This window comes from Eschrichtius robustus, chromosome 1 (genome assembly GCF_028021215.1).
Source record: "Eschrichtius robustus isolate mEscRob2 chromosome 1, mEscRob2.pri, whole genome shotgun sequence".
Classification (NCBI taxonomy): Eukaryota; Metazoa; Chordata; class Mammalia; order Artiodactyla; family Eschrichtiidae; genus Eschrichtius; species Eschrichtius robustus.
Genome location: NC_090824.1, coordinates 180,725,170 through 180,750,839, shown reverse-complemented (window position 1 = coordinate 180,750,839; position 25,670 = coordinate 180,725,170). Strand labels below are relative to the sequence as shown.

Below are 25,670 nucleotides of genomic sequence, written 5' to 3'. Positions count from 1 at the left end.
TATTAAGCAAGGAGGAAGGAGCGAAGAAGGAGCGGAGAGAAAGAATCTTGGGGCGTGCTTTTTTAGTGTACACTCACACACACACACGCACACACACAGAGTTCTGTCCACGGGAGAGGAATTCCAGAACTGTTGAGACGAGGATTGTAAATGCAGGGCTCCTCTTCTCGCCTAGCCGCGCACTGCCCCGGAAGGTAATCCTCTGCGGCTAGGTCACCAGCGGGGCTGCTACGGGTGCCGCGAGGGGGCGAGCGCGCACCCTCTCTCATCACCGCGAGGCGTGCCTGCGGCTTCCGCAGTAGCCCCGCATCTCCTGAGACTGCTACCTTGGACCCGTGCTTTCTCCTTTCCTCCCCCTTCCTAAAGGAGTACCCATCCCTTCGCCCCACGCCTGGGAGTAGGTAACTCGGCGCGGGCCAATCACGTGCAGGGTCTCTTTGGCGGGGGAGGGAGGGAGCACACCTGGAGCATGCCGGCAGCGGAGCGCGTCTCCCCGGCTGCGAGCCCAGCTCGCGTCCCGCGAGGCGCGGAAAGGAGGGCAGGTTCAGAGGCAAACCAGGAACTGGGGTGGAAGAGCTGGGCTACTCGGGGTACTACAGAAAGTAGGAAACATCAGAGTGAAATGTTAGCGTGAGTGCAGTGGTGGAGGCATCTGCAAAGGGAGGCATGGCCCCGCTTCTCTGGTGGGGGAGCGTTGTGAGAGAGAGGGAACGAGCCCGTCTGTACGGTCCTGGGGAGTTGGACTTTGGAGGTGGTAGAGGAGGTAGATTTGGGAGAACAGAGGAAAGGAGAGGTGTCGCCTTTGAGCGTCAAGTTCATTTATTCTAGCCTCTCAAAAGTAGCAGCTTGCAAAAACACAGCCAGATCGTGTCCGTACCCATGCCATGCTGGATTCTCAAGACTGTAAGGAATGCTAGTCGAATTTGTTCTACCATTCTTTTTCCCTCTTCTTCGTCCGTCCCCTATCACCCTATCGTCTGTTTTCCCTACTCCTTTCGTGAGGGCGTATCAGATGGCGGTCAGAAAGTAGAGTAACGAAAAAGTTCACTTTTTTTTATTTCTTTAAATGAATGAAAAGAGAAATGACTAGGTGCTGAGAAACGCCTTTTAAACCTAGCCTTGCTTCTTACAGTTACGTGCCTTGGGCTTGTCCCAGGCACCTTTGCCTAAGGGCGCACATTTCGGATAGCTCCTTAAAATTGCACATTCTTACTGGCTCATCTTAAGTCGTTTTAAATTAGAAAGAGGTGAGAACCCCACCGATTACAAGCCTCTTTAGAAAGGTATTCATTCGTATAATTACAGGATTCTCTGCCCATTAGGCGTTTGAACCCCGCCCCGCCTCCCCCCCCCCCCCCCCACCGGGAATATGCGTTGTTTCCTGTTTTGTTTTGCTCAAAAAGTGTTCCTAAGTGGTTTAATTGGGAACAGTGCTTTTAAACATACATTTTCAAAGCGGAGGTAAATGGAGTGTGCCGTTGCAGAGTATGTTGGGGCAGGGGCGGCGGTAGTGGGTCGGTAGCACTTCTGAGATCCACGATTACGCAATCCTTTCTGTTTTGAGGGGGAAAAGAAGCAATATTCCATAGATGCTGGGAGAATGGTGCCAGGCTGCCAGATCTAAGAGAGACTTGATACCGGATGGAGTGGTCACTCAAATGTTTGTTTTTGATGTGACCTAGAAATAAACAAGTTGCAGCTGAAGGCAATGTTAGCACTGATGGGGTTAATTTGGGTAAGGTATTTTCTGTTGAAGATAGGAATTAATAGATGTATAGGAGAAAGTGGAAACTGGGAACGTAGTCAGTCTGGGAGGAAGCCCAGGAAACTTGCGTGTAGAGGTTGAGGTGAGAATTGCAGTTATTTGTAAAGAAGCAGCTAAGTTTGTAAACTTAAATATAGACACTACAGGGAAGGGATTTGATGCAGATGTCTTTTATTCAGGCTATATACTTTAGAAGTGCTGACATTTTAGTATTACTCACAGCTGATTTTAAGTAACTTGTTACACATTTAACCAGCATAGAATAAATTGACATTACAAATAGACACTCCAGTATTTTGAATGGGTACAGCTAAATTCGCTTTCATTATTAGCCACCATGTTTACCTTTTCTTCATTTAGCCATCAACTGTTTATATTCATCAAGTTTCTTCAATGAAACCTTTACAACAGTGGAAATAGTTGCTTTTTCTCGTGAGGGCCAAAAAAAATATCTGTAGCCAAAGTGATAGGGGGGTAATTGAGCAATTCCAAATTAAATAATGAAAAAACATTTCCTTCTCTGAATCCATAATTAATATTGTAGATTAGTGTTTCCAACTGCCTGTTGGTTTTCTCCACTTGGGATATCTTACCAACATCTCAAACTCAGTGTTTCCAAGTTTGAACACTGCACCACCCCTTTCTCCCAGTTTCCTTTAAGATCATCTCCTTGGAATTAGCTTTGGAAACCCCTTCCCCAGAAACTGTTTTAGGAAAAGTAAAAAAGTCTCATCTGCAAGGAATTAAATCTGCTTGCTCCTGGTCCACCCTCGTCCAAACCTATGTTATCTCTTTCCTGGGCAATTACAAGAGGTTCTTTACTGGTCTTATTACTCTGTGGCTGTAACCAATTAACTTTTCCAAGGGGTAATTACAATCAGTTCACTCTTGCTCAACCAGAACTAAAGGTAATGATTTAATTAATGTAAATCACTTGGTTAATGATCATAAATCACCAAGTATAATTTCAGTAAAATGTCAGTCCCTCCCTGCCCATACAACCCCTACACCTACAAGAAAAGAAAAGAAAAAAGAAAGCTTTCAGTGGCTTTGCATCATTAACAAAGTAACTTCAGGAAGTTATGTGAGAATAATTGTCAGCAAAGAAAAGCTCACTTAAAGTGAATCCATTTGATGTGGATACCAAAATTTTACCATAGATGGTACAAAAGAAGACTGATCAAAATATTATCTTTAAAAAAACTAAAATTTTTGAAGCTTTATGATTTTAACCAAGATTATTAAATATAACAAAACTAATTGATACTTTGTTCATTATAAATCAAGTGGCTTTTCTGTGTAATTTTTCTGAAAGAATTTAGAATAGCATTTTAGACATGCCTATTAACACAATCGTTATTTTTTGCAAATATTGATCTCCCACTTAATTTCTTTCAAGTTGCCTTGTTGATTTCTCTATTCAATTATTAAACTGTTCCAACTGCCTGACTTTCATTTGTCAATCAGAAGTTTTTGCTTACGATTTGAGCTCCTACATCTTTGGTTGAGTATAGATGGTGTTTACAATACTCAGCTATTAGCTGGGAGAGATTAACCAGTGTGTGATTTCTTGCTCTGATTTTTGCTTCACTTTGCAAGCTCAGCAAGCTGCAGGGACTCGGGTATGGTAATAAGTGAATGATGGGAGCCTGGGCGCAAACTCTGCAGCCTGACTTTTGCAATTCTCAGTTTAACTTCTTGAATCTTACTCCCACTTAACTTGAATCCAGCTGTTGTTCCTAATACTCAAATACACAAGTTTGTGAAAAGGTGATCGTTTATCTTCCTCCCTTCAGTGGATAATTGTACGTGTTAAACCCAGAGGAACGTGCCTAGCAGCAGGAGTTTGTGGCCTGCCGGTTAAGGTTGTTGAGTGCTTTGTTTGCCAGCAAATTTGGGGGAAAGGGGCGGGCATCCAGCCGAATCTGTGTAAGCCTGTGGAAATGTGTTTGTTAATTGTTAACATCATCCATTATTTGTGGGGTTTGTTTGGGGTTGGTTTTTTTTTTTTTTTTTTGGAGGGCGTAGGGAGGGAAAGGTTGAGAGCCCCAGGGCTTGCCAAAGTCTCCTGTAATTTCTCAACCCTTCTCCCAGTTAGTATCTCTGCTTTTGTTCGTGTGGTTCCTTCTACTCAGAATGCTTGCCCTGCCTTCTTGGTCTCTAAATCATATCTTAGTATCAAACTGCCTTTTAATAGTAGCTTTTTAAAAGTCTTTTCTATTTTCCCTGCCTCCCAAGTGGATGTGATTTGTGCCTCATTTAAAACACCTTGGTATTGCATTATCTTTCTAGCAGGCATTTGCCCTTCTGGTTATTTGCATATAAGGTCCCCAGGGCAGGAATAGTGGTCACTTTGCACTTGCTGTATACTTGAACTTTTGAACTGCCCATGCTCACAAAGCTAGTTAGACGCTGCTGCCTGCCAGTACAGGAATTCAAAGAATCCTGTGACATTTTCCTTCACTGGAGTTTTTTGTGCCCTGGAAAAATCACACATCTGACACATCATAGACCTTCTCTGCTCAAACCAAAGTAGGTTAAAACAGATTATGTGAATTAGAACACTCAGCGTTATGTACATGGGGGTTTTTGTGGGGTTTTTTACGTATAACATACACCTATTAGCAAAATGTAGATGACCTTAAGTTCTAGCTAATGAAGTGGATAAAATTCAAATTAAACTTTACTTTTAAATCTCGAAATAGCATGGGGTCGGCTTAGGAAAGCTCTATCACAGTGGTGTTGGAGGCAAGCACGCAGCTGGGCGTGGAGAGCTCTGGTCTCTGAAGAGCGGTGCTGGTGACCAGCCCCGCACCGCACTATTTAGCTTCTGTTTCTGAAATGGCGCTAAGAATAATATTCTTTTTCTGTTTCAGTAATATCTTTGACCTGCTTTCACAATCCTGAACATTTTGGGAATCGCGTGGTAAAGAATAGACTTCTGAAATCACTCTTTCATCCCATTTTTGTTTTTAACACAGTCAACAGATTGCCAGAGAATACTGTTCCCCTTGGGGCTGATTGCATTCCAAGTAATTACCCTCGAGAGGCCCAGCCATGTTAGCCACTTTTTTCCTTCTTTTTTTGTAATTTATGTCTGGAGCTTGTTTTTTGTTTTTCTAGACCTCTAACATTTTAGCTTAAACATTTTAAAATACAGTCTGTTTGAAACAACTGCTTATAAATAGTTTAGCATTTGCCAACTGAGGGTCGATTTTTGATTACTGGGACTGTTTTGTACTTGAGTTTAGCTAACTTAGTTAGATGAAGAGGGGTGGATGAGGAACCATCCTTCAGAATAGGGCTTTTTCACCTTTTTTAGCCCATCAACAATCCCTTTGAAAATCTGAGGGCAGCTGTAAAGAGAAACATTAGGGGACCCAACAGATAACATAAATGCCTTAAAGTGTCATGTAAATCTGAAGGAACTAGATGCCCCTTTGCCCCTAAAGATACTCACGTGGGGGTCGGGGGAGGACCTCTTCTTCTAAATTAGGTGTTACTGACATTTTGTCTCCTGGGAATCCAGATTATGAATTTTTTCATAGAGGAAAATAAAGGTTATGTAGCTCCGCCTATCTGCTGTTCTGGTGGCACGTGTACTTTTAAGGACTGCAGTTCTCTGCTTTTAAGAAGTTTGGGTCAGACGGAGATCAGCTCGGTGCTTAGTGTCTACCTAGAGGGGTGGGATAGGGAGAGTGGGAGGGAGACGCAAGAGGGAGGGGATATGGGGATATATGTATATGTATGGCTGATTCACTTCGTTGTAGAGCAGAGGCTAACACACCATTGTAGAGCAATTATACTCCAGTAAAGATGTTTAAAAAAAAAAAAGAAGTTTGGGTCAGAACGTCACTTTAAAGGAGGTAGAAATTTTTACTTAATCCAAGTGTTTTGTACCATTCTAGAAAGATTCTATGTTGTGCACTAAATGAGGTTGCTTGGTTGCCTGAGAGTTACTTTCTCTGAAATGTCAGAACTAAAAGTGGAGGAAACTTTCCTTCTCTGACGTATATGTTGTTAATAGAAGGGAATGGAAATCTAGAAGATAAAAATCTAGGTGGATAAAGTTCTTTTCTCTGGGTGTAGAACACTCAGGTGGAGACGGGCAGCCAGCTGTTGATGTAACTAACCTATGGTTCGTTTTCATCCGGGGCAGCACGCTACTGTGATTGCTTGTAACAATGTAAACTGTTTGTCTGATGTAAACCAATGCCGGTTAAAAGTTTACCTAATAAATTACCATCTGGGGTACTTTCAGAGGAATAGCTGCCTGTTTTCTTATGCTGTATGCATATAATTCATATGCTGACTGTCTCTAAATATCTAAACATACATGTAGCTTACTACTTTATTACTTTCATGCCTCTGTTCAACTGTCACCAAATTAAAGAGGCCTTTCCTGATCACTCTGTATAGATTAGCACCCTTCCCCCCCTTCACTCTTCTTCAATGAGTGTGAAGATGTATAGGCATTTCTTTCTCTCGTCCTCATTAAGTGGTTATTTTTATTTCTTTAGCATATAGTCATCTTTCCTTACCTAAGGCCTCAAATTTCACTTCTTTGCCAGAGTAATTTCTAGGTTGGCCCACAAAATACTGTGCAAGCAACAATGTTCATAATGTTTTAATAATATAGCATAAATACGTACTGAGCATCAGACAAAATGTGCACCCAGCAGACAGTAAAATGGTTGCGTGGTATAGCAGTGCAGTGTTGTTGAGTCCAGAGCAGAACTCTGCAAACTAGTCTTCTGGGCTTTGTCAGCCTTTGGACCCAGGGTGCCAGTCAACAACCCAACTATCCTACACACTTACCTGTTGGGGATTTTAAGACTGCAAAGGTGGTGGTTGTTAATTGAGATGTAATTCACAGACCATAAAATTCACCTTCATGATTATAAAATTCAGAAGGTTTTGTATATTCACAAGATGTGCCACCATCACTATTTAGTTCCAGAACATTTTCATCAAAAGGAATCCCATACCCTAGTCCCTCCTTCCCCCAGTCACCTGGCAACCACTAATCTGCTTGCTGTGTTATGGATTTCTCTCTTCTGGATATTTCATATAAATGGAATCATACAATATTTGGCCTTTTGTGGCTGGCTTCTTTCATTTAGCATGTTTCCAAGGTTCATCCATGTTGTAGCATGTATCAGTACTTCATTCCTTTTTATGGCTGAATAATATTCTGTTGTATGGAAAGACTACATTTTATTTATTCATCAATTGATAGATATTTAGGTTGTTTCCACTTTGGAGCTATTATGAATAATACTGCTGTGAACATTTGTGTACAAGTTTTTGTGTGAGCCTATGTGTCACTTCTCTTGGTTATATACCTATGAGTGAAATTATTGGGTCATATGGGAACTCTGTGGTTAACCTTCTAAGGAACTGTTTTCCAAAGCAGCTACACTGTTTTACATTCCTACCAGCAATGTATGAGGGTCCTAGTTTCTTCACATCCTCACCAACACTTGTTATTATCTCTTTTATTATAATCATCATAGCGGGAGTGAAGTGGTATCTCATTGTGGTGTTGATTTACATTTCCCTGATGGCTAATGATGTTGAGCATATTTTCACGTGCTTATTGGCCATTTGTATACACTTCTTTGGAGAAATGTGTGTTCAGATCCTTTGCCTATTTTTAATTAGGCTATTGTCTTTTAATTATTGTAAGAGTTTTTTACATATTTCACATACAAGTCTTCTATCAGATTTGCAAACTTTTTTCCCATTCTGTGGGTTGTCTTTCTACTACCTTGATGGTATCCTTTGAAGCACAAAAGTTTTACACTTTGATGAAATACAGTTTATCTGTTTTTTCTTTGGTTACTTGAGCTTTAGGTGTCGTATCTAAGAGACAATTGACTAATCCAAGATCATGAAGATTTAAAGTTATGTTTTCTTCTCAGAGTTTTATAGTTTTCGCTCTTACAATTAGGGCTTTGATCCATTTTGAGTTAATTTTTGTAGATGGTATTAGGTAGAGGTTCATTTTTATTCTTATCTATGTGGATATCTAGTCCCAGAACAATTTGTTAAAAAGACTGTTCTTTTCCTCCATTGAATTCTCTTGGCCCTCTTGTTGAAAATCAGTTCACCGTATATCTGTGGGTTTAATTCTGGACTCTCAATTCTATCCATCTATATATAGCCTATGCTTGTGCCAGTACCCACACCATCTTGATTACTGTGGCTTTTATAGTAAGTTTTGAAATCAGAAAGTGTGAATCTTTTAACTTTGTGCCAAGATAATTTTGAAATTGAGTTTAACTTAATTAGATAAAGACCAGTAGACGAGGAACTCTTCTTCAGAACAAGCCTAAGCAGGCCCCACACCGACCTGATTCTTAGGAACAGGTTGGCTCTCTAGACTTAGCCAGCCAGTTGCACTCTTTTCCTTCATTCATTTATTCATCAGTGATTTTAGGGAGTTTTTATAGTAACATAACTGTGAGCAATGTTGAAAGTTGGACAATGTAAAGAAAAATCTAGTGTCTGGGAGATAGTTTTGGACATCATTTCATCCCAAGTGGGAGACATTAAGGTTTTTAACCAGAGCAGGGATAGTAGGGGTAGGACACTTTCAGGAAGTGTTAGAGGTAGAATTTCGAGGACTTGTGATCGATGAGTTATGGTTGGTAAAGGAGTTTAGGAATCGGAGATACTTGTATTTCCAGCTTGCGGATGATGTGTGGGAGTAGATAGTGATGGCCTGAATAAAGATACACAGTAGTGTCATCTGGTCTTTCAAGAAGTCCCGCAAGCTTGGAGCAGAGAACAGGATTATGAGAAGGTTTATTTAAGTTTTGTTTTGTTGGTTGTGTTTTAGGGAAACTTGCTGTTTAATTATCACTTTAGGTCCCAGAAGAAACAGAGCAGACACTTTTCCTTCTAAGATGGTAAGAGAGTTGATGTTTGATGGTTTCTATTTTCCCTGGAGCTAAAGTTAGGAGGTGGGGTAGGTTAGGAACTGTGGAACTTCAGGGTAGTGAAGGGTTGGAATAGCCACTGAGAAATGTAGATAAAATAACAAGGAAACAGAAAATAGGAATGAAAAAGACAAGACAGAGGATCGATTCAGGAAGTCCAACAGCTAAGTATTATTTCCTGAAAGAGAGAAGAGAGAAAACAGAGGGGAGGAAATTATCGGTGAAATAGTTGAGGAAGCACAGAATGAAGTTTCCAGATTGAAAGGACCCACTTGAATCCCCTAAAATAACACCAACATCACCGTGAAGACGTAAATAACTGCAGGTTTCCAGAGAAAGAACACCGGTCACTTGGAAAGGATCTAGACTCAGAGTGACTCCAAATCTCTTAGCAGCAGCCAGTTTGCTTCTTTTTTTATATATATTTATATAAATTCATTTATTTTATTTATTATTTATTTTTGGCTGCGTTGGGTCTTCGTTGCTGCGCGCGGGCTTTCTCTAGTTGCGGTGAACAGGGGCTACTCTTCGCTGCGGTGTGTGGGCCTCTCATTGAGGTGGCTTCTCTTGTTGCAGAGCATGGGCTCTAGGTGTGCGGGCTTCAGTAGTTGTGGCTTGCGGGCTCTAGAGCGCAGGCTCAGTAGTTGTGGTGCACGGGCTTAGTTGCTCCGCGGCATGTGGGATCCTCCTGGACCAGGGCTCGAACCCGTGTCCCATGCACTGGCAGGCGGATTCTTAACCACTGCACCACCAGGGAAGCCCCAGTTTGCTTCTTAGAAGCAAGACACTGAACAGTGTCTCCAAACTGCTGACAGAAAATGATTTTCAACTCATAATTGTATATACAGCCAGATTATCAATCAACTTTGAGGGTAGAAGAAAGATTTTCAGACATTCAGGGTACAGAATTGAGGGAACATGCCAGGAGAAAGTAGTAGCCCATGGCCCCCGGGATGGGGCCTGCCCTTTCCTAACAGATCTTGCTTCTAGTTCACTCATTATGTGCAGCTGTGACGTTGACACATGTTAAAACTTTGGATGGGCCACTGAACTGTTCAGTTTTAAATTATTAGAATGGTATATCCATTTAACACACACACACAAAGATAAATGGGAGGGAGAAGCAGCCAGCCAACAACTCAAAGTTTCGCTGGAAAGGGTTGATAAGGGACAGCAGTTGAGGGGCGGGCGTTGGGAATGGTGTACAATCTTTGTACTGTTTCCCCTTGGAAAGCGTTTTAAAGATGGAGTCAGAACATCTCAGGCTGTGTCTAAGGGCCAGGTCTGTGAGCGTCAGGACGTGGGTTGGTCTCACCGGGACGCTTCCCATTCTTTCCTGGCTGTTCCCGAGGCCTTGCATTTCCTGTTCCACCTGAGGCAGCTCTCCCCAATCTTCACGTGAGAAACTCAAGCTTTGATGATACAAGTTTTTCCGCCATTTAAGTACTTTGACCAGTGACCTATGGACAAATGTGTAATTCAGAAAAATTAATGTAGCCTAAACACATCTCATTCTCTTACAGCCTGGGGACTATAAAGTGAAAATGGCACAACAAGAACCAGCAGAGTCTTCTCAAAATACCAAGCAGTCCATTATTTCAGAGGAGGTATACATTGTTTTTACTTCCCTTCTCCTTTGCCATATTAAGCTGAGTTTGAAAGAAATGTATAGACTATTTGCTGTTTCAAATGATTGTTTTTCATTCTTTAAGACAGGTTTTAAACACTGTTCCCGCTCCCTTTTTAGGACTTTTGCTTTTGTGTGGGAGCAGTGGTGTATCATTCTTAATTATATGTATTAGTGAAATTGAGGCTGTTTTTGAAGTGAGTTTTGACTGTTGATTTTAAAAATTCTCAATTTTTATTTATTTTTTTAATTTATTTTTTATTGAAGTAGAGTTGATTTACAGTGTCGTGTTAATTTCTGCTGTACAGCAAAGTGACTCAGTTATACACATATATACATTCTCTTTTATGTTCTCTTCCAGTATGGTTTATCCCAGGACATTGAATATAGTTCCCTGTGCTATACAGTAGGACCTTATTGTTTCAATTTTTATTAAAAGTTTCTCTGGTTAGAAGAAAATAAATCATATGTGAGTTTTAGGGCTTAGACATTTCATCCCTAGGTATCACATCTTGGTTAGCTATTTGTGGTCTCAATATGTGTGTTTAAGAAGAATGAAAACCTAAGTTGTTAGTTGGGGTCTAAATTCCAGAACTAATATATGTCTTGTGTGTTATCCAGTTTACCTTTTAAAAAGTCTCTTCCTACAGGAACCATTGCAGTGGATAAACTTTAAATCCTTCATCTTTGGAACTCTGAGCTTGACACCTTTCTGGAATTCTTTTTGATTTAAAAATCTTTCTGTGTTATCTGTGAACAGATCTGCTGATAATTATTAGGTTGCTGCTGGCGACAAGTGACAGATAAGAATAGTAAGAAAAAGGCTACTTACTGCTTTATGTACACAGTGCACCTTTGCGCTCAGTCAGTATAGTCTGTAGGTAAGTTAGTCCTGGTAACCTAACCTCAGCATCCAGGCAAAACGATGCTGGGTGCCCCTCAGACTGGGTGGTAAACCCATGTGTCATTATGGGAAATGTAGTCATTGGCCGTGGTATCCCTGTATTCAGCTTTGCTGTGTAGTCATTGACAGTCAGATGCCACTGAGTTTTCACATCCTAAACGCACGCACGTGACTGGCACCCAGATCAGAGGAGAGAAGGTTAGGAGCATCCCAATAAACCCCTCCCTCCCTCCCTCGTGCTCCCTTCTAGGTGCCCCCGTCCTCCCCTCTCCCAAGAATTTGCCAACTCTCATTTCTTTTCACCTCTTCAGTCCTACCTCCAAAACTCCACAGAGCAGCAGGCCCACCATCAGAAAAACAACTTTCAATTCGTTAGACACAAAGAAAACTTGGACACAAATTTTGGGGAAGGAAGCATGATCATTGAGAGCCACAAAAAGTTTGAAAGGAAAAAGAACTAAATAAAAAACAGCTCAGCTTGAAAGTTTCCCGACTTACTATCTGATCTTTTAGTTAATTTCAGAAGGAAAATGGGTCAAGCTTGAAAAAACAACTTACAGAGATCCTACTGGTAAAACAAGGTAAAGTATTTTTTTCTTCTTTTTGTAAAATGCTGAGGATTTGGGTTCTCAGGGTCTCTAGTGTTTGGCATAAACTTTGATATTTTCCTCACTGTAAACTCTGTCTTAAGTAAAGAATCTAGTTAAGCTGTTTTAACACCATTCTCCCAAGAAGATTAGGGTGAACCTAAAACTTTTGGGCCAAGCCTAATTTAAGCTGATAAAGCAGCAGAATAATTAACAGTACAGGTGACTTCCTTCTATTAAACCAGTTTTTATCTCTGAATTAGAATTTAAGAGAAAATGCTACTGGGTTTGAGGTAAAACTTACAGGCTTATACCTTGCTCATGGAAATGAAAATTAGGGGGAAAGAAGTTTTGTAAAGCATTTCACACTGTGTACCAGTCGCCGTAAAGACATATGTGGGTGAGGGCCGGGAGGGAGTTCCTGGGGCCTGGCGCCTGTGGTGTCTAAGACTATGCTAAGAAAACTATTTGGAATCAGATTTATGCATGAAAAATGTTCATCATAAATTTAAAAGACAAATAAATTGAAATTAACCTAAGCATCTTAAAAACAGAGAAATAATTGTTATAGTGTATTCATTTGGCAAAATCTACGCAGCCATCTCCACAGCAGATCATGAAGACAACCTAGCGGTATCAGAAAAGTTAATAAGCTGATAACAAAATAGGATATTGGATATATGGGGTTTTTTTGTTTTGTTTTTTTTTTAAACAGTACCAGAGATTTTTTTTTTTAAAGTTGCTTTCTTATTTATTTATTTATTTATTTTTGGCTGTGTTGGGTCTTCGTTTCTGTGCGAGGGCTTTCTCCAGTTGCGGCAAGCGGGGGCCACTCTTCATCGTGGTGTGCGGGCCTCTCACTATTGTGGCCTCTCTTGTTGCGGAGCACAGGCTCCAGATGCACAGGCTCAGTAGTTGTGGCTCACGGGCCTAGTTGCTCCACGGCACGTGGGATCTTCCCAGACAAGGGCTCGAACCCGTGTCCCCTGCGTCGGCGGGCAGATTCTCAACCACTGCGCCACCAGGGAAGCCCCCGGATATATGGTTTTTAAACTCTGCCAAATAATGTGTAAGAAAAGGCTAGAAGGAAAACTGTAGTAAAATATTAATGGCAGCTATGTGACTAGCCTTTTTCTTCTATTTTCCAACTTTTCTGTTTAGTAATTTTGTATATTATAAATAACAGAAAAAAATGTGCTAAACGTTTACTTATGAAATACAAAAAGGAGCAAAACAGAATGAGAAAATAGGAAAATATAACTAAATTTAGTATCCAGGTTATGTGATATAAATTCATTAACATAAAAACTCTATTTGCTAAGTGATCAAATAAGAATAAAGTTTCTTCGTAAGGAAATAAATACATCTATCGTCAGTGTGAAAGTACGTGAACTTGCCAGTGATTTAAACAACTTTTGACTATATCTACTAAAGTAGCAAAAAACAGTAATAAGGTTCAATGTTGGAGAGCCATCGGGAACACTAAGATATTCATAGCACTGGTAAACCCAAAGTAAGAAAGCTAAGTACACTACGCCCCATCCACAGAGCGGGAGGGGTACCTGTTACCTGCAGTGAGCTGGGTGTGGTGAGGCCCGAGACTTGGGGAACACGACAGGTGCACACGTACTTACACTTGTGAAAACGTAGCCAGAGCTTAGAGCCCAACCTACCATGATACAGCTTGGTTCTCCTTCCTGTCGAGTTAAGTTTATAACACAAAATAGAGCCCTTAACACTGGTTAGTGTGAAGAGTACGTGTTGGTTGGGGCCCATGTGGCTGTGCACCTGCCCCTGTCCTCTCTTCCTTCCAGCACTTCTTCATCAGGGATGTGCCTCGTAATCACTTGGGGATTTGTTTCCAAATACTCAGGATTCGGTCTCACCTTCGGAGAGTCTGCTTCAGTAGTCGGGAGTGGCCTCAGGTCTCCCAGACTCCACACTGTGTGGCCTGTTTACAGCATGGTCTTCTGCATCCGTCCATACGTAGGGCTGCCCTGCAGCCTCCGGAGAGCGCCTGTGTGAAACATTAACATTGCATACCCGAATGTCAAGCTTCGAAGAATGAATCTCAGTACTTTACAGTAGGCTATGACTTATAAATGTATAAACTATTGCATGTACAGAAGAGTTAAATTGCAGCTAGAAAATCCTTTGTTCCATTGTCTCATTCATGGAAGAGGGTATGGAATTGATTTGGGGAGAGTAAAGATGTGCCGGCTATGTGCCCCTGTATCGACATTCAGGAGAGAGCTGAACTCACCCTCTGTCGCCCTGCCTACCTCTTGGAGTTGGTTGACCAGAGGGAAGAAAGTAAAACAGGCTTTCCTTATAACAAAGACTAAAAATGGACTAACTCAACCAGAATCAGAATTCTAAAGCTACAAGAGGCTTTTAAGACAACAATCAGATGGACGTCTCTCCTCTCTGAGTCCCTCTGAGATGACTGGAGCTCTCAGGGGGCGCTCTTGTTCTACTGTTTCTTATAAATACGTACCTATTTTATGGCTCCATACTGCTTATTTACTTCATCGTAACCACTATAATGATGCTCCTCTTTTTGCTTCCTTTATTCCTAGTGTGTTGGGGATGGGACCTTCAGTGCTTTTCCCAGCACTGTCTTCTTCAGTCTTTAGGACTCTAACCGTAGGAGGCAGCAGAGAGAACTGGGCCAGAAGGTGTTTTGTCACTTGCGAGTTATTGACTGATCAGAATGGCTTGTTGGTTGGCTTCTTGCTACTAACAGGAATGTGGGCAGCTGTGAGTCGTCCTGGTAGTCTGGTTGATTTTCATAGGTTCATTTTTGACATATTTGCCCTTTAGAATTTGGGTGCAATACTAAAAGACCTACAGTTTACAGAAAGTTTTTTTTTTTTTTAACTTGATTAAATTCTGACACTTTTTAATAGAAATGTGGCAAGGTCCAAGCTTCAAGGACAACCAGATAAAAAGTACGAGGTTTCCTCCAAGGAGTACCTCTTATACTCAGTCTCACCGTAGGGAGACAGATGTCGGATGTGGATGCTTTCTTTCTCCGGAGCCACCCAGATGTCTTCCTTCTTTTAAATCAAAATTGTTTGCTTCTTTACCCCCATCTCTAACCGCTGCTTTTTTCTGTTGAAGGGCTAAGAGAGTGAGGAGGAAATTCCCTCATACGCCCTTCCCCCTTTAAACAACATGGTGTTCCAGTAACTGGATCGTCAGTACTGGGTTCCCTGAAACAAATAGCTAGTCAGGAATAAAGCTGTAAGGGGGGGTCAGGAGCCGCTCACCCCACTTGTTCTTCTAGGGACCATTTTCCCTTTAGACAGGATCTCACACATGCAAAGCAGAGTACTTATTTAAATTTATTAATTCCTCAATTAATAAACAGGAAGGTCCTACTTTCATAAATTGTGTAGTTGAGGTGACAGCTTTTAAAATCTAAACTATAAATAACCGTCTCAATGGTTTACATTATGCAGGATATCCTTTGGAATTTGCACAGGGGCTGGATTTGCACTGACTGATTAGTAGCCTTTAAAGCTGTGATCGCCAGCTGTGCTGCTCTCGCAAATTTATGATCCAAACTGAAGTGTTTTGAGTAAATGATTTGAAAGCTGATTTGAAAGGCAGCTCCGGTGATGAGCAGGCCCTCTATTTAGATGTAGAGAGTTAGATGTAGGAGGCAGTGGTTTTCTCTGATAATTTTTAGAAGCTGTGGGAAAGCACGGTTGGCTCTTTTTTTGATACAGATCTTTATTGCGTGGTGTTCCTGGCCGCTATCTTTAGCTCATTTGCATGCTTTGCACCTGTAAGGTGCTGGTTATACACACAAAACCTAAGAAGTCTCCTCTTCAGTAATGCTTTTGTTTTTTCTTGTCTGCCTGAACAGAACTTGGGAAACTGTGAAGCGGACAACGAGGAAAGGCCAGTCGGCTGATGGTATGAGTGCAAACCTGTTAGAACTCTCCCGAAAGGAAGTCCCACACAGGACTAGGAGACTGGGGGTAGGAGGGTTTTTTACTGTAACCAAGACCTCAGAGCAGGGTTATCTTCAAGTATGATCTTTTATCTTTAACTCTGGCGTTCTATTTTGCAACACTATGTAACTAAATCAAGCTTTCTTTATAAATAACTTCCGGTTCCTGTTACCTAAGCTCAGAACAGTGTTTTTGAGGGGAAGATGTCATCATACTTAAGGCCAAACATAAGTCAGTGTAATTTGAAGCCACATACTGTATCTAGATGTGTTATGACTTCTAGAAATCTTTTGCGTTCTGGTCAGAGGATCTGGGTGAGAGCCTTTCGTTTGGAAAACTTATTTGGCATGACTTGGCGCTTTCCGACCACTTGCTTTTATAAGTTGATGAGGAAACGACTTAGGAAAAGACTGTTCATTCAGTTCACTTTCCCTTCCAGGCATGAATGCTTTGACTGCAAAGATCCCAGAAACAGTCCTGAAAACCACCTCTGGTCTAGGGGAAGTTGGGCAATAGGTCTTTCTTGTTTTTCCCTTGTATTTTTCCATTTTGTTCTGTGTTCTGTTTTTCCTGGAAGTAGAGCAGCTGCCGCAGCTGCTGTGTTTTCCTACCGGGAAAGCGAGAGGAGCCGAGTGGTCCTCCTGAGCAGTTGTGTTTTCCAGAATCCAGTGGTTTTTGGTTTGGGTTTGGTTTGAAGGCCAAGTAAACTTGGGAGAAAGGGTCTTTTATCCTAAAACAATGAAGTTCAGTCTAGTTAGCATATACGACAAACATTGGAACTTACTTGATTTATTGCTTAAAGGAAATCCAAGAGCACAGAGATCAGTGTAGCTTCAGCAGCGGCCTGGCTGCAGCAGGGCGAGAAATGATGCCTGTAGAGGTTCGTGTAGACCAAAATTTGTCCTGGACCCTGGGCTAAATGTTTACTTCTAGTTTCAATTTTATTTTAAAGAAATTGTGGCAATAAAAACAAGCTTTTTATAAAAAGACAAATTAAGTAACATGGAAGTGTGATTATTTTTTCCTTGCTTTTTTTTTAACGAGAATAACTTCCAAAGTTAACTGCCAGTATTGTAGCTTAAATTAACTTCCTATTGCTAATGGCAAATACAAGACAGATTTCAGCTGCAGCATTTCTTAAAATGTGGGCTTTTATCAATAGTTAGATTGCTGTAAACAAATTCCTGGCGTTCCTGGCCTTTCATTGGCGTTTCCTGGTTTTATTTCCTGCTGGCAGGTGTGGCGGTCATCCCCTTGCTGCAAAGAACCCTTCACTATGAATGCATCATTCTGGTGAAGCAGTTCCGACCCCCAATGGGGGGCTACTGCCTAGAATTCCCCGCCGGTGAGTAACTGAACACTGGGGAGTAGAATGGCCCCTCAGGGACTATTGGACTGAGCCAGGGCAGAGCCTGAGAACGGCAGAGCTTAGACATTGAACACCTGTTCATCTGTCCATGCAGTGTTAAGTAAAACAAAACCACTTCTGCAGTGAGGCACTCCAGGCCACACTCCAGTGATCCGCTAACCCATAGCGGTATCACAGCTCACCTTTCCAGGCCACCTGCCCTCCTCTTTGCAGCGTTCTTTCTAGCCTCTTGTGAGTCATTGCTTTTTCCTAATTTGTCAAGGTAATTCGTTTTCCATCACTAATGACCTGCCTCTGGTGAATTTACGGTAATAACTAGGCCCGGCTCTTAACTCCAGAAACTGTGAATGGGAAAGAACCATGATCCTCCTGTATGTATACAGGCCAAGGAAATCATCTTAATTTCAACTAGAATATTTTTTCAGTTGTACAGGAAGTATCTAGAATTGAATGCAGTGCATCCTTATAGGACTTAATTGGCTTGTTCCCATCTGAAGAGGTTAGATCTCAGTTATCATTAGTGGTTTAAGTTCTGTATTTTCAGAGTCCATCCCATAGTAACACATAAGTAACAGCTTTATTTTCTTTCTCATTTCCTTGCCATTTCACTGAAGAAATTAATAACTTTAAAAGTAATTGAGGGCTTCCCTGGTGGTCCAGTGGTTAAGACTCTGAGCTTCCACTGCAGGGGGCGCCGGTTCAATCCCTGGTCGGGAAACTAAGATCCCACAGGCGGCGTGGTGTGGCCCAAAAAAACAAAAGTGATTGAATAGCCCACTTTTCACTTTTTCTTTGCATCCTGTAAATTCCTTTCAGGAGAAAGGATCTGCGATGCTGCTGGCCTCCTCCCACTCGGCCCGTTTACTCCTTCCTCACAGTGAACTAGTGTTACCCACAGTCCCCTCCCCCCTACTTCCCTCCTTTCCGATCTTCTCCCTCCCAGGTGACATTTATCCTAGCATTGCATTACAGGGCCCTCCATATGGCCCTGAGGGAGGAAGGCAAGATGGGAAACACTGTCCCCAACTCGCATGTGAGGAAACAAAAAAAAGCACAGGCTTCCTGTGCTGTAGTCACATGACTAGTCCAAAACTGGGGCCAGTTGGCCACCACCAAGCCACTTACCCGCCCAGGAGATCCGTGCTGTACAACAACCTTGATGCTGAGATGCTCACAAAAACATCTAGGTCTAAACACGAGGAACACAACCTACTAAATCTGCCCAGGGGTGTTCTTTTGCCTTTAATTTTTCTATAAAAGATCAAAACCTGAATCAGTTTTATCTGCACGCCCACTTTTCCCAAACCTCTTGCTTGATTATTCACACGTGGCTCGGCAGCTTGTGTGTTAGAAGAAGGGGGCTCCCTGTCCCACCTCTCACATGACTGGGACTTGCAGGTCTCATCGATGAGAACGAAAGCCCAGAAGCAGCTGCTCTTCGGGAGCTCGAGGAAGAAACTGGCTACAAGGGCGACGTTGCTGAATGTTCCCCAGGTTCGTGCTGCTTCCCATGTGTGTGCTCATGTGTTCGTGCTGCTTCCCATGTGTGTGCTCTTGAAAATTAGCCAAGCAGTTGATTGTTCTGGATGTGAAAGGGCTGATTCTTTGGGTGTTCTTGATGGTCAGGGATTTATTTATTAGCTAATTCACTGAAGAGAAATCCTCGATGAGGGCTGGTCACCTGAGAATGAACCTCCCTGCCCCATGAGAGCACGGCTGAGCATAAAGGACTGAAGTTGGAGAAGAATTATGAAATCAGGGTGCCTTTCAGGGTTCCCACATTCTAAGCGTTATTACTTACTCATCTCATCCGTATGCTGTGCTCCTCACTAGAAGACTTTCTTGATGTGGTGAAAGGATTTTACCGCATCTAACCCCTCAGATTTACCAAACTTTCCTCAGGAACTCTGGGGAAAATATGAGTACTAACTACACATGTGCTCTGCAGGCCTACAGCGTATATACTAAGGGAATAGGAGAAACCAGTTCCACTGCATAACTTCTACATGAACTATGAGTTACAAGCCCACTCTTCCTCTAAAGACATTTAAGTGATGAAACGAATGACACCTGAGTAGTGTCTGGAAAGGTGATCTGCTGCTTCTCTCCCCAGCTGTCTGTATGGATCCAGGCTTGTCAAACTGTACCACACATATCGTAACCGTAACTATCAATGGAGACGATGCTGAAAACGTAAGGCCTAAGCCAAAGCCAGGTAAGCATGTGTTGGCTACATTTACAGTGGTTGCATTGCATTAAATTTCTTTTAACTTGCTACTAGTTTGATTTTTGTTAATAGAATAATGGTCTTTCAGAGATGCTTCATTGGTACTCTTGGCTATTTTCCTAATCTTATGTATTTCAGCATTTTTCTCTTAGCGCTTCATTGATTTTTATGCTTTCTTTATAAAAAATGTGCAATTACAAATTTCCATACTTTCTATATGGAGTTTATTCCCGCTTAGTAATAAGCTACAGGCCTTAAATCGTAAACAGTGAAAATCTTCAAAATCACTCTGATTTCTGTCTCTATCAATATTGTAAGAATGGCAGAAGTGCTACAGCACAGTGCCATATTAACTGTTTTTGTTGAGTTCCATATTTAGTGAAGCTTTGGGGAAATTCTTTGCTCCACATTTCTTAGCAAGTTTGGATTCAGAGGCTTTAATGCCTCTGTCGGTTCCGTGTGCTCTCGCAGCCCCACTAGAAGGTGGTGGAGACACAGACACCACCGTAAATCATGTGTTAGAGTGGAGGTCTTCCATTTCCCATCCCTTTTAGTTGTTCCTGAGTGTTCCAGTTTCCCACTGCAGCTAATTTTAAATGCCCAGTTTTCAAACTAGCGAATATAACATGCTGAGGAAGAGTTTGGCAGTTCCTCAGAGAGCTAAACATGGAATTAGCAGGTGACCCAGCAATTCCACTCCTAGGTAAATACCCAGAATTGAAAGCAGGGCCTCAAACAAATACTTGGACGCCAGTGTTCATTCAGCATCATTCACAATACCCAAAAGGTGGAACAACCCAAGTGTCCATTAACAGATGGATAAACAAAATGTGGCCTATTCTTACAATGGAATATTACTCAGCCATAAAGCAACGAGGCATGCTGATACATGAAGCTTGAAAACATCTTGGTCAGTGAAATTAAGCCAGACACAGGAGGGCAAATATTGTGTGATTCCACAAATGTGAGATACCTAAAATCGCTACATTCATAGAGACAGAAGGTAGAATAGAGGTCACCGAGGATAGGGAATTCTTGTTCAGCAGGTACCACCTTTCTGTTTTGGATGATGAAAAAGTTCCGGAGCTGCGTAGTGCTGATGATTGCACAACAATGTGACTGTATTTAATGCCACTGAATTTGTACCTTCAAAAATGGTTGAATTGGTAAATTTTATGTTATGTATATTTTAACAAAGTTTAAAAATACATATATGCATATCACAGAATATGCTTTAAACTTGGCCATTAAAACATTTGATTTGGAGAACAATAACTTTGTACTGTTGGACTTATTTTACCACATGTATAAATTAAATTAGTAGAGACCCAGGTTTCTGTTAAACTCTTATAGCCTTTTTGATAACGTCTTGCACAAAAGCCTTGCAGTGTTTGACCATTCCGGGCCTTGCTGAGATGTCCCCCTTCTGTTTGTTTTCAGGAGATGGAGGTACGTGTCCTGCTCGGGGGCTGGCCTTGAGTGCCATGTGGTGCAGCGGGAGCGGCCGTGGCACTGTGAATTGCTCAGGTGGGCTCGCCTGGTGTCCGGCTTTATTTTCATTTGCACTTTGTTTGTTTAGAATTTGTGGAAGTGATTTCCTTACCAAAGAATGACCTGCTGAAGAGACTTGATGGTAAGCATTCTTGATTACCCCACTTTCTCTGTTTTCCCCATCCCCACCAACGGGGTACTAAATATAATTCTATTTCTTTCTCTTCTTCCTCATTAAACTCAAATACCTAGAAACTGTTATAAGACTGCAGTTGACCTACATAATAAGTTTCCTTTCCAGGTGGCATAGAGTTTGAAAATAAGAGCAAAACATTCCATGTCAAGTGAAAGCTTTCATTAGGGGCTTTTTTAACCCTACAGAACAGTCAAGATATAGGCCTGCTGATTAGCCAAAACTATTCTATACCTTAAATCTTTAACCCCTGCCATGCAAAGGTATAGTAAATAATCTCTTAACTGATCCTCAAATATGCCAGTATGTTGGACGGTTCTTTGTGTGGGGTCTAAGTTAAAGGAGATTTTAACAAACATTCAGGCATCTAATATATACGCAGTGTGATAAGCTGATATAATGAACTAACTAGCAGCGTGCCCCTTAGTAAACTACTTGTCATGTAGCTACATGTGGTTCCTGGTCAGCCCGTCTCATAGGACTTTGTAAAAATTAGTAAGGTTCCATGGACCAATGTCCTCCGGTAACCCTACACGAGGAGATACTGCAAAAGACGTGGCAGGGCCTTCGGGGGCTCCTCTGCCAGCTGGGTTCGTCTCCAGTCACTCACGACAAAGAAGTGGGTGATCTCCTAATTTGAATACTGTTAAGTTTTTATTTCAAAAATTAACTTGAAGCATTGTTTGACCTGAAGCTTTGGGAGCAGTCTCTTCCTTCCTCCCGTGAGTACCAGTGGCGTACAGTTTTATTTCTGACGTCTGTGTTTGAAAAGTCAAGGGGATCTTTCAAAAACTGCTGGGATTTCAGGTTCCCAGACAGCCTCCATCCCTACGTTACCTTTTTATAGACCAGACCTAAGGTAGAAACCACCTTAGGATCCCAGAGTCAGAGTTAGAAGTGCTCGTCGTGAGGAGATGCAGTGATTTATGAGGTGTTTACTCGGGGAGAGCCGTGGCCACTCGTCACAGCACAACTCTGAGGCCGACAGGCCTGGCTGGATTGAGGCTCAGCCAACTGTGTGTTAGTTACAGCTCAGAACAGGTTCCTAGCTCTTCTCATTAAACGGGAACAGTAGGACAGCCCCTACCTCTGAGGAGGCAGGAGTAAAATTAAATGGGAAAATGGTGACACACAAATGCTTGAAGGTTATGTGCTATTGTTTTTATTTTTTGTATTAGAAAAATGTCCTTTTAAAAATAATTCCTTCCTTCTCCTTTCCAGTAACTTCCCTTCCAGCCTTAAAAGGGGGAAAATAGTGAGGGAGGTAGAAGGATCTGTATATATAGGAAGAGGGAGGGGCAAAGAACCAGTGTTCCTGGCTTTACTAGTATCACAATATAGTAATCAAAATATTTATTCCACATGTACCATTTGAGAAGTGAGTAGGAAGGCACGTGGAGTTCAGTTTGCTAGGAAGAATGGCTTTCAGCACTCGCCCAGCACCTGCTGGCACAGATGAGCAGGACAGAACCCTGCCTTTGAGGGTCAAACCGACTCTGAGCTTGTTCCTTAACAAGTGGCTGGGAAACAAGGGGCGGATTGGAAATCTGGGGGCTTCCACCTGAGTAAAACAGAAGTTCTCATGAAAGACCCTTGTGGTCAGATTCAGAGACCTCATTCCAGTCCCTCCGAGCACACAGCTTAACTTGCACATGGAACGTGTGTGTCCCTGACAGTGGAGAGGATGCATGAATCATCATTACTGTGTAGTTTCAGCGCAACAAAGCCCTGTAGTGAGCGATCTATGAAGTAACAGTTGGATCTATAAACTTAAAGCTTTGCTGTTTAAAACATAGAATCATCACCTGGTATATGTGCTCTTCTGTCTTTAACTTTTTCTTGTTCTTATATCATGCTGGAAACGTAGTCCTGCTTTTACATCCTTTATTCTTCTGCTAGAGTAAGATCCTTGAAGGCAGGAAACGTCTTGTTCATCACTATACCACCAGCATCTAGCACAGGAACTGGCACATAGTAGCCGCTCAGTAAACACTGATTGGCTGATAAGGGGTATTATTATCCGTTATCAACTTCATTATCTGACTTGTATTCTTCGCCTCCTCTAGCTCTGGTAGCTGATGAACATCTGACAGTGGACGCCAGAGTCTATTCCTACGCTCTGGCGCTGAAACATGCAAACACGAAGCCGTTTGAAGTGCCCTTCCTGAAGTTTTAAGGCCAAAGGACAGTCGCCGTGTTTCTGTAACCAGGACACAGGCCTCCATCATTAAGACTTTGTATTCAGCTTAGTTGCAATGGAAATTTGAAATTAGTTTTTTCATAAAATAAAAGCACAGAATGCATGTGGTGGTATGGAATTGTAATTACAGGTAGATTATAGCCTTCATTTAAATGCTAGACTCCAGCTAATATTAAAGAAGAACAACATAAATGCAGGTAATGTTTAATACAGCTTTCAAAAAAGAAAGCTCAGCTGTTAACTTTTCTACTCTAATCCAGGAGATACGGTATTTTCATAGGAAAATAGCCCTGAATTCCAATTAGGTCAACTCTTCCCAACCCCCACTAAAAAATATGTGGCGAGGTATGCAAACAACTGTTTACGGCATTAGAGTTTTTTTTAAAAGACAGACCTATGTAGGGACTTTCTTGGCCTCTCCTAATTATCTGCTATACGGAATTCATCTGCATAGCAGAGGATATAAAAGAGAATAACATTCGTAATAAGCAAATGTTTCCAGTTAGGTAGTGTCCTTATAGCCATCTAACTACTGGAGGGTGACCAGCTGTTATGTAATGAAAAACGGTCGATTCATTCACGTACCAAGGTTCAGAGGCTAATGAAAATACAGGGCCCTTCCCTCAAGCACGTGTATATACTTCAGAATCTCATTTCCTATCCTTACCTCAAAAAGTACTTGAAGTTTCTAAAAACCAAACCCATAGTAATAAGATTTACATGGTTTGGGGCATTGTCTTGGTGTTGAACTGTGAGTGTAGCCAGCACAGTTAGCAAGTACCAGAAACCCAATACAAGCTTCTTTAAAGGAAAATATGGATTGTTTCTGGCTCATGCCATGCCCAAACCTCCCCTGCCCCCAATCCTCAAGGTCCACTGGTGTCATTGGCCATTTTCTTACCTCTTGAGCTTGGCTGTTGTGTGGACTTCTGTAGCCTCAGAGGCCCCAGGATTACTGCTTCTTTCTTTGGTGTAGAAGTCTCTGGATGGTTCTCATTGGCTACCCCTAAGTCATGTTTCCAGCCCTGGACCAGGGGTTCGCCAGGCCCCTCAGATCCAGATAAGATCAGGGGACTAATGCCAAAAGGGCTGCAGTACAGTTTGCTTGTCTGCAGGTTCACTGTCTTACCTAGAGATATTTTTATGAGCAAAAATAGATCTTTATATTGTACTTCCTAAAAAGAATGGAAAGAATCATGCAACTAGAGAACTGTATAGATGAAGTCTACTCTCCCTGTGAATACTATGAAAATTCAGCCCCAACTAGTTGCTCTAATAGTAGCCTTCCCCTGTGCCTCTTAAATCCTTATTTTTAGTTATGGGCATCATGATTCTCCAGGGACTGTAATCCTCTTCCCTGAGCACTCAAGGCCCTCGTTACTGCTCTTCATCAAAATCAAGAGACGCCAAGGCATACAGAGAATGCACAGGCTCAAGCACACAGACTGGTCTCCAAACAGCCTCCAACTCTTGCAAAACCACTCCCCATGCCAACTGATAAAGCTACTCAAATGCTGATGGAGGACAGAGGTTTGTAACCCCTGCGTGTCCTTTCTGCCTTCTTCTTTTCCTAAGAGTGCAGTTCAGAAGAGACACCTAAATCCTAGAACATCCCCTAATGCAGTTTATGTTCTCTGTAAATATCAAAGGCTATGCTTTGGAAATTCTGTCAGTTTGAGAACTGGCAGTCTGGGTGTTTTCACTGGCTGGCCCTATTAGTGTATCATCAGTATTTAAACGTTGAAGGTTTATTAGTATTTTTTTGAAGGTTTATTATTAAAAGCTGTATTTCCACCTTCTTTGGGGAAAAATAGCTGTAACACTGGGTTGTATTTCCATGGTAACAGTGGTCTGAGGCCCTCAGGAGATGCTCTCCAGTGGACATGGCTACCCTCCTGCCTGCCTGTATTCTCTCTGCCTTCCTCCTGAAATTAGTTGGTTTTGTGATCCTAAGCTAAATAAGATACACTTCCTGCAGTAAGAAAGTAAACAATGATAGAAAACCATATGAATGAGAAGGACTTCTTTGAAAAATTAAGTTTGATCTTTTTGGGCAATAAAGCACATACTTTGAAAAATGAATTAGGGAATTCCCTGGCGGTCCAGTGGTTAGGACTCTGTGCTTTCACTACAAAGGATTCCTGGTCGGGGAGCTAAGATCCCATAAGCCACGCAGCACAGCACCGCCCCCCCAAAAAGAATTATTTATAAAGAACTGTGCTATTTCAAAAGGAGGCTGGGATATTGTTTGTGACCATTTTTTTTTTCTGGTCTTTCCAAATGTTAGTCACAAAATTGAGTACCCTTTTGTTGGCCACTGTCCCTCAATATTTTTAGAATTAAACTAATACATTTGCAATAGGTATCTCAGGATGAATTTTGTATGAATATAATGAACCTA

At 41.8% G+C, this 25,670-nt stretch overlaps 1 protein-coding gene across 5 annotated transcripts; it reads left to right on the top strand.

Annotated features, from left to right (window-relative positions):
- The first annotated feature begins 5 nt into the window (after window positions 1-5).
- NUDT5 (nudix hydrolase 5) lies at window positions 6-25,654 on the top strand. 5 transcript variants are annotated; one of them, XM_068560230.1, is made up of 10 exons: window positions 577-903; window positions 10,233-10,316; window positions 11,754-11,821; window positions 15,702-15,751; window positions 17,027-17,134; window positions 18,557-18,652; window positions 19,272-19,373; window positions 20,826-20,834; window positions 20,965-21,018; window positions 23,136-25,654. In XM_068560230.1, exons 1-10 carry the CDS (start codon window positions 880-882, stop codon window positions 23,243-23,245), a joined length of 705 nt encoding a protein of 234 aa, XP_068416331.1. In that variant the 5' UTR covers window positions 577-879; the 3' UTR covers window positions 23,246-25,654. The 5 variants fall into 5 exon arrangements, with proteins under 5 accessions (XP_068416359.1, XP_068416339.1, XP_068416349.1 ...); XM_068560258.1 differs by lacking the exons at window positions 577-903; window positions 20,965-21,018 and adding an exon at window positions 6-194 and having other exon boundaries at window positions 20,826-20,912; XM_068560238.1 differs by lacking the exons at window positions 577-903; window positions 20,965-21,018 and adding an exon at window positions 224-401 and having other exon boundaries at window positions 20,826-20,912.
- Window positions 25,655-25,670: the final 16 nt, after the last annotated feature.